The 11,618-nt window shown below is 48.8% G+C and overlaps 1 protein-coding gene across 1 annotated transcript; it reads left to right on the top strand.

Annotated features, from left to right (window-relative positions):
- Positions 1–2,145: 2,145 nt before the first annotated feature.
- apba2a (amyloid beta (A4) precursor protein-binding, family A, member 2a) lies at positions 2,146–11,562 on the top strand (the record flags this gene model as incomplete). Its single annotated transcript, XM_080847564.1, has 11 exons — positions 2,146–4,156; positions 4,307–4,587; positions 4,776–4,815; positions 6,036–6,181; positions 6,816–6,902; positions 7,380–7,565; positions 8,172–8,351; positions 8,795–9,007; positions 9,452–9,571; positions 10,060–10,200; positions 10,503–11,562. The coding sequence occupies 11 exons, from the start codon at positions 2,146–2,148 to the stop codon at positions 10,572–10,574; spliced, it is 3,477 nt and encodes a 1,158-aa protein (XP_080703690.1). The 3' UTR covers positions 10,575–11,562.
- Between the last annotated feature and the right edge of the window lie 56 nt (positions 11,563–11,618).

The raw sequence follows: 11,618 nt of genomic DNA, 5'->3' as shown, positions 1-11,618 counted from the left end.
GTAGTCTTGAATGCAAATTATGTGTTTGGTGTGACTAGAACAAAAAAAAAGTTTAAGGATTTAAAGTTTCTCATTTGGAGATCAAAGGAATAAATTAATGTAAGCCAGGCAGAGTTCCCCAGAGATACGAGAGCTGGATAATGAGTCTCAGCACCACATAGAGTTCACATGTAGCCCGCACGGGCAGGACTGCTAATAGATTACATATTCAACTGCGCCTATCCCCCTTCCACTCGCCACTTATAGACTAACAACACTACACCTCCCTCAGGGGGGAACATATACCCTCTGGTGGACATATGCCCCTGGTCAACGTGTGTTTATCTCTTTTAGTTTGGTTTTGGACTACAGGCCCCGAATGTCTGACGCCGGTAGGGCCGGAAATTTGAGAGAGCGGGTCACTGATTGTACATATGAGGACAGAAGCATGATGTCTGGTTATGGATGTTTTTTCTTTGGCCTGGAGAAGCCCGGGATGCACTGCATGGATGCATGTGAAGTTGATGGGTCTGAAAGAGTCTGTCTTTTGATCCAAGTTCAGGTTTGCAGATATTCAGGAACTCAACTCGGGAAAGTGTCCAACAGTAGAAATACGTTTATTCCAGCGTTACAGGACAATCCGAACGCATGTTGCACGAACGGTTCTTTCAACATACTGAGAGGAATAACAGATATTTATACAATCATCCAGGATATGGGAGGGATTGGGTGTGTCTAGAGGTGGGTACTATTTCTGAGTGGATGATTGAACCTGATTTAATCACAGTGAATGAGTACCTTGATTAAATCCCCATGAATAGCAGGAAGCTAGTTTGAGTGCATCAACTCAGTGATATCTAACAGGTCCAACCCAGCAGGAAGATACAGTAGAGTGAATCCTCACTGCCGTTCCCAGGGAGCCTCCCTCTCATCAGAAGGCAAAACAAATCCCTGCAGTTCACAGAAACGCATTGGGCGGCCCCCTGCTGTGGGGAAGTGATGAAACTTGCTGATCTTTCTTCTGACACGCTGTTTGAAACTGAGGCTCTCTGTTTGACAGCAGAGACCTGTTGGGAAGCTCAAACGTCTGTTGTTATGGATGAGGGACACAAGAGCACTGTCAGCAATTTGCGAAGGCGCTTGTCTGGCCCACAATGGAGTGTTATTATCATACTGTTGGGGTTTCTGTATTGCAGTGAGGCTGTTATAGTTTGACTTAGAGCACAGTGCTGTGCTAATATTATACTGTTCTAGTTTTACTAGCAGCACAGTACTGTGCTAATATTATACTGGTCTAGTTTGACTAGCAGCACAGTAGTGTGCTAATATTATGCTGTTATAGTTTGACTAGCAGCACAGTGCTGTCCTAATATTATACTGGTCTAGTTTGACTAGCAGCACAGTAGTGTGCTAATATTATGCTGTTATAGTTTGACTAGCAGTACAGTGCTGTCCTAATATTATACTGGTCTAGTTTGACTAGCAGCACAGTAGTGTGCTAATATTATGCTGTTATAGTTTGACTAGCAGCACAGTAGTGTGCTATGCTAATATTATGCTGTTATAGTTTTACTAGCGGCACAGTACTGTGCTAATATTATGCTGTTATAGTTTGACTAGCAGAACAGTAGTGTGCTAATATTATGCTGTTATAGTTTGACTAGCAGCACAGTAGTGTGCTAATATTATGCAGTATTCACTTTATGATATGGCAGTGGTGAGATGTGGTAGTGTGATATGGTAGGGGTGAGATGAGATGTGTGATATAGTAGGGGGTGAGATGTGGTAGTGTGATATGGTAGTGGTGAGATGTGGCAGTGTTCAGATGTGTGATGTGTTAGTGCGTTGTGTTAGTGTGTTAGTGTGTTAGTGCGTCGTGTTAGTGTGTTAGTGCGTCGTGTTAGTGTGATGTGTTAGTGAGATGTGTGTGTAAGTGCTATGTGTAAGTGCGATGTGTAAGTGTGATGTGTGTGTTAGTGCGATGTGTAAGTGTTATATGTGTGTGTGCGATGTGTTAGTGCGATGTGTTAGTGTGATGTGTTAGTGTGATGTGTAAGTGTGATGTGTTAGTGCAATGTGTAAGTTTGATGTGTAAGTGCGATGTGTAAGTGTGATGTGTACAGTAAGTGTGATGTGTGTGTCTGTCCTCAGGGTTGAGGAGGCTCAATGAAGCCGGCCAAGGCCCACAGGAAGAAGCCCAAGGCCATAGCTTCGGAGGCGGAGCCTGAAGTTGAGGTTGAGGGAGCTGCTTGCCCCACACCTGCCCCCTCAGCATCCCCAGAGGAGGGGGACTCCCAGACACATCACGGCAACGTTATGGCAACAAAGCAGCTTCACAGTAATGCCATGGAAACCAAGCAGTTTCACAGTAATGCCATAGAAACCAAACAGCGTCACAGTGGCGCTGTGGAAACCAAGGAGCTTCAAAGCAACGCCATGGAAACCAAGCAGCTTCAAAGTAACTCCAAGGAAACCAAGCTGCTTCAAAGTAACACCAAGGTTACCAAGCAGCCTCGAAGTGTCTCCATGGAAACCAAGCAGCTTCAAAGTAACGCCAAGGAAACCAAGCAGCTTCAAAGTGTCTCTATGGAAACCAAGCAGCTTCAAAGTAACTCCAAGGGAACCAAGCAGCTTCACAGTATTGCCAAGGAAACCAAGCAGCTTAGAAGTAACTCTAAGGAAACCAAGCAGCTTCGAAGCAACACCATGGAAACCAAGCAACTTCACAGTAAAGCCAAGGAAACCACGCAGCTTCGAAGTAACACCATGGAAACCAAGTATCTTCAAAGTAACGCCAAGGAAACCAAGCAGCTTCAAAATGACTCCATGGAAACCAAGCAGCTTCAAAGTAACACCATAGAAACCAAGCAGCTTCAGAGTAACGCCATAGAAACCAAGCAGCTTCCCAGTAACGCCAAGGAAACCAAGCAGCTTCACAGTAACGCCATGGAAACCAAGCCACCTAACTGTAGCACCCTGGAAACAAAGCCACTAAACTCTAGCCCCATGGACAACGAGCCGCCTCACGGTAGTGCCAGGGACAGCGATGGACTTGCTACGGCCGAAGGGGACTGCTCCTCATGTGATGGTGGTGTCCGTAACAATGGCAACAGCCCCATCCCAGGCAACAGTCCCACCCACTCCGGCAGTGTGGATGAGGACTCTCTGTCGGAGTACGACAACGTGGGCTCTGAGGAAGAGGAGGAGGAGGAGCGAGACTATGACGAAGACGAGGAGCTGTGCACTGATGCGGACGGCATGACCTACTACGTTCACTGCTGCCCTGAAGACGAGAGCTACATGGAGGGCATGGACTGCCACGAGGGGGGGGACGCCGGGGAAGGCCCCAGCACAGCTGCAGCGCCTGACAAGCCCATCGACAGCAGCAGCAGCATCAACAGCAGCAGCAGCAAACCCACACCCACCTGGAGCCAATCGGAGGGCTTCTACCAGGTCCTCCAGCAAGACACGGAGACGCTGGTCTACAAACACCCAGAGCCCCTCACCGACCCGGCCTTCATCCAGGCTCCCATGGCCGAGGATGAGGAAGATGTGGAGGAGGAGGCAGATGAGGAGGAGGAGGAGGAGGAGGAGGAAGATGACTACTTCCCCTATGAGGGAGAGGAGGCTGAGGAGGACCAGCATGGAGGTCTCCACCCGCAGGACGGGAGGGACAGGGGGGGCAGACTGGAGGGGCGGGGGGAGGGGGGAGAGGAGGAGGCCGAGCGCTGCTGCGGGGGGGACAGGGAGGAGAGGGGCAGCCCTTACAGAGGGGACCAGAGCATCCCGGAGGACTGCAGAGCCTACACCCACACACCACCCTGCCTCCACTCACCAGCCTGCAGCGACACCCCGCCTTACGGCAGCTACACAGGAGACAGCGAGGACGAGGAGGACGAGGAGGAGGAAGACGACGACGAGGCCCACCCAGCCAGACGGATCAGAGAGGAGAGGAGGGAGGTGGGGCGGCGGGGGTCCAGCACCAGAACCCAGTCAGCTGGAGAGGCGAGGGGCAGAGACGGCCGCCACCAGAACGGACCCAGAGGTACGGAGCGGCGCCGTGGCTCAGAGGACAGCAGGTGCCACGTGGAGAGGCTCTCCCACAGCCCTCACCACAGCTCAGAGCTGGAGGACTGCGAGGCCCCTGAGGGCCAGTCTTACCCTGGGCACGGAGACAGTGGGCAGGGGCAGGGGCAAGGGCAGGGGCAAGGGCAGGGGCAAGGGCAGGGGCAAGGGAACCGGCCCTACCCTGGACACAGGGACACAGAGCAGAGGGCGTGGCACACACAGGGGCATGACTCAAGGTCAGAGGTCACTGTGGACCTAGCTGATGAGGTCAGGAGGTCACTCAGCATGGGGAGCCACAGTTCTGTGGGGAGGTCACGTGACCACAGGGAGCCTCCTGATAGGCCCAGAGGCCGCTCGAACCACCCCAGGCCGGTCAGCCTTCCCCTGGTGCTTCCTGATGACCTGGAGCGAGCCTCCGCTGACCTGCACTCGCAGTCCACAGAGGAGAGACGCCGGTCCGCACACGCCATCCCCGCTCGCGCCAGCCCAGAACAACACCCGCAACCCAACAGAACCGAGAGGAACCACAGAGCACCCCAGGTGAGCTGGTGGACGAGTGGTTTCGGAATGGTTCCCTGCCATTAATAAACCACAGTGTTATAGTTCATGTGGATTGGCAACTGCTAAGATGATGAATTAATAACCAGGTTTTGTATTACTGGTGGATGTGGTAGGTCCTTATATTTTATATTACAGTTTTAATCTAACGGATGCCTTTTGTTTTTCAGCAAGCAAAGAAGAATACCTCCTTTCCTAGTTTTGTGGAGGGTAAGTGTATTTTCCTCAAGAGACTTAGGCTATGTCCGGACTACAACATTCATATGGAGTGTGGTTTGAAAATCACATTTTTGCCAATCCGTTTACGTCTGACCACTTGGTTCAGATTCTTAGTGTTTTTATCAATGCAATATAAAGGTCTCACATGACACACAACACACAGCACAACGCACAACACAATGCACAACACAACGCACAACACAACACTCAACACAACACACATGACACAACACACAACACACAGCACAACACACAACACACAGAACAACACACAACGCACAACACACAACACTCAACACAACACACATGACACAACACACAACACACAGCACAACACACAACACACAGAACAACACACAACACACAACACACAACAAGCACACCGCACTACGCACAACACAACACAACACACAACACACAACACACAACACACAGCACAACACACAACACACAGAACAACGCACAACACACAGCACAACACACAACACACAACACACAACACACAGAACAACGCACAACGCACAACACACAACACACAACACACAACACACAACACATCGCACAACACATAAAACAGGAAGCCTCCTGCCAGCCTCTGCATCTTTGATTCGTTGCTTTTATGAGTCCTGTGCTGTAGCTGCACATTGCCAAATGGTAAATTAGCAAGTCATTTGATTTCCCTCCATGTTGTCAAAATGTCAACATTACTTCTGAGGGCAATGTCAGTACTCTAGCTGCTAATGTAGCAGAGACTGGTAATGAGGATTGACACACAAATCTAATCACTATATATATATAATGTGGATAGTCAGGAAGATCGGTTTCTGATGCTCTACTCCTACACACTGTAGCTCATCCATCTATCTCTCTGTCTATCTGTCCATGTCTCAATCTATCTGATCAACTCTCAGTCTATCTGTCCATCTATCTATCTGTCCATCTCTCAATATATCTGTCCATCTATCTATCTGATCAACTCTCAGTCTATCTGTCCATCTATCTATCTGATCAACTCTCTGTCTATCTGATCATCTCTCAATCTATCTGATCATCTCTCAATCTATCTGATAATCTCTCTGTCTATCTGTCCATCTCTCAATCTATCTGTCCATCTATCTGATCATCTCTCAATCTATCTGTCCATCTATCTATCTGTCCATCTTTCTATCTGTCCATCTCTCAATCTATCTGATCATCTATTGTGTTCTCAGTTCCAGGTCCATGTGAGCCAGAAGATCTGATCGACGGGATCATTTTTGCTGCCAATTACCTCGGTTCCACCCAGCTCCTGTCGGACCGCAACCCTTCCAAAAGTGTCCGCATGATGCAAGCACAGGAAGCTCTGGACCAGGTCAAGGTACAGTACTTGGGTTCAGGTTCAGAACCACCTCTCCTCTATCCACTACTCCTCTATCAGACGACCAGAGCCTTACTTGTAGACCTGTTATTTAAGTGTAATTGAATATTGAACATCAGGGACGTGCACAGGAATTTTGAACGGCAGTTGCTCTGCCCTGGAAAAAAAGGGCAACACATTAATTTTTCTCACCGCCGCTGCCACGCCCCCGTCCCCTGATCGCAAATTTTGCCAATAACATTTTGAACTCTCACTAACCGCCGTTGCCACGCCCCCGTCATCTGATAACATTTTGAACTCTCACTAATCGCCACTGCCACGCCCCCGTCATGTGATCGCAAATATATATATTTCCTTCGGAGGGGCAACTTCAGCCGAGGAGGGCAAACGAGCAGTTGCCCAAGCAACCTTAGCCCACTCCTGTGCACGTCCCTGTTGAGAATCATTTCTCAGCATTTATCTGTGGTTGGTGAAATTATAACCTTGTGTGCATGTACATCACTGTCAGATATTATAAGTCTGCAAGAATTTGTCACTATGCTTTCCTAGTTACAGTAATGCATATTCATACATACTTGCTATGCATACTCTCTGCCACTAGAGGGTGATATAACACCATTTTCCTCCCTTTCAGAGTTCAAATGAAGACGGTCCGGGCCTTACAGAAGTGGATCTTTTCATCTCCACAAAGGCGATCAAAGTCTTAAATGCTGACACACAGGTTTCCCTGGAGATTTAGATTTTTCAAAGCATGTTTATCTTCATGTTAATACATCCTGTCACAGCTTTTAGAAATATGTTGTTTCATCACAACCTAACCAAACGTTCTAACCCAACCTGCCCGCCCCAATTAGGCTTCTGTGTGCAGTATGCAGGGGGGTACCTGTGTACACGCAGAACACTGAAGAACGCTCAACACGTTATTGTATTTTAAATACAGGAGTGTTTTGAGGTGTCTTTCCCCAGTGTGTATGTGTCTGCGTGCGTGTGTGTGTGTGTGTGTGTGTGTGTGTGTGTGTGTGTGTGTGTGTGTGTGTGTGTGTGTGTGTGTGTTGTGTGTGTGTGTGTGTGTTTGTGTGTGTGTGTGTGTGTGTGTACATGCGTTTGTGTGTGCGTATGTATGTGAAACTTATTTTGACCTGCGTGGCTGGACGCTGACCGGCTGATGCTGTGGTCTCTTCTGCATGGGTGTGTCCAGGACACGATCATGGACAACGCGCTGCGCACCATCTCCTACATCGCCGACATCGGGAGCGTGGTCGTGCTGATGGCACGCCAGCGGATGTCCCACTCCGCCTCCCTGGACTGCACCGACACTACGGGCGCCGCCGCCGACAGCAGGAAGCAGTACAGGATGCTCTGCTTCGTCTTCGAGTCTGAAGACGTGAGTATCAGGAAAGGGGGGCTCAACCGCGTATCCACAGGCAGAAGAGATTAACTTCTCAAGAGTTCTTTATTGTGTCAGTATTACTAGGCAGCACAAAAGGAACTAAGAGTTCTTTATCGTGTCAGTATTACTGGGCAGAAGAGATGAACTAAGAGTTCTTTATCGTGTCAGTATTACTGGGCAGCACAGAGGAACTAAGAGTTCTTTATCGTGTCAGTATTACTCGGCCGAAAAGATGAACTAAGAGTTCTTTATCCTGTCGGTATTACTGGGCAGAAAAGATGAACTAAGAGTTCTTTATCGTGTCAGTATTACTGGGCAGAAAAGATGAACTAAGAGTTCTTTATTGTGTCAGTATTACTGGGCGGCACAGAGGAACTAAGAGTTCTTTATTGTGTCGGTATTACTGGGTACAAGCATGTATATGAGTTGGTGTAGTTTTGTTTGGAATGTTTTCTGTTGTGTGTGGGTAACTGCTACTGTTTTGTACTGGACAATGTCCCATTCTTCTGCTTTGCGCTCCCTTCAAGTAGTCACCCCTGTGTAATGAGTAGCCCCCCCCCGCACCCCCCACCCCACCCCACTCTCCCCCCTCTCCCTCAGGCCCAGCTCATAGCGCAGTCCATTGGGCAGGCGTTCAGCATGGCCTATCAGGAGTTCCTGCGATCCAACGGCATCAACCCAAAGGACCTCAGTCAAAAAGACTACAGTGACATCATCAACACGCAGGAGATGTACAACGACGACCTGATCCACTTCTCAAACTCCGAGAACTGTAAAGAGGTTCGTTCTGTTTAATTCTAACTTCTCAAACTCCGAGAACGATAAAGAGGTTCGTTCTGTTTAAATCTCACTTCTCAAACTCCGAGAACTGTAAAGAGGTTCGTTCTGTTTAAATCTCACTTCTCAAACTCCGAGAACTGTAAAGAGGTTTGTTCCGTTTAATTCTCACTTCTCAAACTCCGAGAACTGTAAAGAGGTTCGTTCTATTTAATGTACCGTCTCAGCTGTCATATGGGACACTGATTAGCTAAATGATATCAAACTCACACACACACGCACACTTACTCCACGACTGACCTTTAAAGTTTACTAGTTACAAACTCTCTGTGAGGCAGCCATTGGCAGCTGAAGTTTCTGACTATTCCTCTGTCTTGTGTTTAAAAACCTTCACACACACACACACACACACACACACACTCACACACACTCTGGGTGCTGTGCAGCTGCACGTGGAGAAGCTAAAGGGGGAGATTCTAGGCGTGGTGATCGTGGAGTCGGGCTGGGGGTCCATCCTGCCCACGGTGATCCTGGCCTGCATGCTGAACAGCGGCGCCGCGGCCCGCTCCGGCAAGCTCAGCGTGGGAGACCAGGTCATGGCCGTCAACGACACCAGCCTGGTGGGACTGCCCCTCGCCGCCTGCCAGAGCATCATCAAGGTAAACACACACACACACACGCGCGCGTGCGCACACACACACACGCACACGCACACGCACACGCACACGCACGCGCGCGCGCGCGCACACACACACACACACACACACAGCCTGGTGGGGTCAACATCACTCACACACACACACACTCATGGGGTCTACATCACACACACACACTTAAACACTCATGGGGTCTACATCACACACAACCACTTCATGGGGTCAACATCAGACACACACTCATGGAGTCTACATCACTTAGACACTCATGGGGTCAACATCACACACACACACTTTTATTTTGTCTTTTATTTATGTAAAGCATATTGAACTGCCTCTGTGTATGAAATGTGCTATATATATATATACATATAAACTTGCTGTGTGTGTGTGTGTGTGTGTGTGTGTGTGTGTGTGTATGTGTGTGTGTGTGTGTGTGTGTCCCAGGCTTTAAAGAACCAGGTGCAGGTTAAATTGAGTGTGGTGAGCTGCCCCCCCGTCACCACCGTTCTCATCAAGCGGCCCGACCTCCAGTACCAGCTGGGCTTCAGTGTGCAGAACGGCATAGTGAGTGCAGCGACACACACTCACACACACAGACACAGACACACACACACACACACACAGAGAGACACACACACACACACGCACACACACACACACACACACACATACAGTACATACGTATACATACCCACAAACTCAAACACACACACAGAATACACACACACACATAGAATAGACACACACACAGAATGCACACACAGAATACACACACACACACAAATACCCAAACACGCACACACACACACACACACAAAGAATACACAGAATACACACATACAGAATACACTTTGAATACATACACACATTGAACACATGGAACACAACACACAGATTACAATCACACCCACTCAGTCGCACACTCACTTTTAGAGTAGGACTTACACACTTCCCACAGCAGATCAGAACCGATGCATTATTCTACACATAAAACTGTTTGCCCACATATGAGCGTAACTAAGAGTGCCCCCCCCCTCCCTCCCCCCACCCAGATTTGCAGCCTGATGCGGGGGGGCATCGCGGAGCGTGGGGGGGTTCGCGTCGGCCACCGCATCATCGAGATCAATGGACAGAGTGTGGTGGCCATGGCCCACGAGAAGATCGTCCACGCCTTGTCTGTGTCTGTTGGAGAGGTACACACACACACAAACACACAGACTCACAGTCACACTCACACACACACACACACACACACATACACTAATACTCACTCTCTCTCTTACACACACACACACACACACATACACTCACACATACACTCACTCTCTCACACACACACATGCGCACACACACACTCACACATACACTCACTCTCTCACACACACACACACACACTCACACATACACTCAACCTCTCACACACACTGCAGTGTTTTCTGTGAGTCTGTGAGGCGTGTCCAGTGCCTCTGAGCTCCCTCTCTGTCGCCCCCTGCAGATCAACATGAGGACCATGCCGGCGGTCATGTTCCGCCTCCTCACCGGACAGGAGACGCCCGTCTACATCTGACTCTCACCAAACACCCCACTGTGGTTGGACCACCGGTTACCACGACAACCAAGAGCCACTCCCACCCCCTTTGCCATGCTCCTATCAGTGTTATTTTTTACCGTGCGACTGAGTGCTAGGCCTCTCCTAACCGTGGTCTTTGATTGGTTGGATAGGGTGTGTGTTAGCGTTACTAGTTGTCCGTGCAGTCAGTTCGTAGTTTTGACTAAAAAACAGAACCACACTTCGTCTTCTTCGTTCATCATGGAGCTTCTAACCAGCCGAGCCGCTGCATGTGCTGCATGCATGCCTTGTCACTAAACTAAATGACATCATCATGATTATTTTTTTAAAACAAAACAGGAATGCAGAAGGAAACATGTTTATTTTTTAAACAAGAGCAAGGCTATGGATGTGTAAATAGTTGAGTTGGTTTTGGTGGTGCGAGATCAAGAAAACACAGGGACTAGTTTGTCTTTTGGATGAGATGCTTATCTATGCAGTGGGTGCCCCACTTTAGTAAGGACTACACACACACACACCGATGTGTCTGAGTGTGACTCTCATGTGTGTGTGAGAAACTGCAGAAGTTCTAACGTCCAGAGTCTTGTGTGGATGACGAGAGTGAAGAGCTTCACCTTAGAAACATATCTCACTTAGTGGAGCCCATCACTCACACACACATACTCACTCACACACACACACACAAACAAACACACACACACACACAGACTCACACTCACACTCTGTGTGGATGATGAGAGTGAAGATCTTCACCTTAGGAACATATCTCACTGAGTGGAGCCCATCACTCACACACACATACTCACTCACACACACATACTCACTCACACACACACACACAAGCACACACACACACAGACTCACACTCACACTCTGTGTGGATGATGAGAGTGAAGATCTTCACCTTAGGAACATATCTCACTGAGTGGAGCCCATCACTCACACACACATACTCACTCACACACACACACACAAGCACACACACACTCACTCACACACACACACACAAGCACACACACACAGACTCACACTCACACTCTG

This window comes from Sprattus sprattus, assembly GCF_963457725.1.
Source record: "Sprattus sprattus genome assembly, chromosome: 11".
Taxonomy (NCBI): domain Eukaryota; kingdom Metazoa; phylum Chordata; class Actinopteri; order Clupeiformes; family Clupeidae; genus Sprattus; species Sprattus sprattus.
This window is presented reverse-complemented; position numbering and strand designations above follow the sequence as displayed.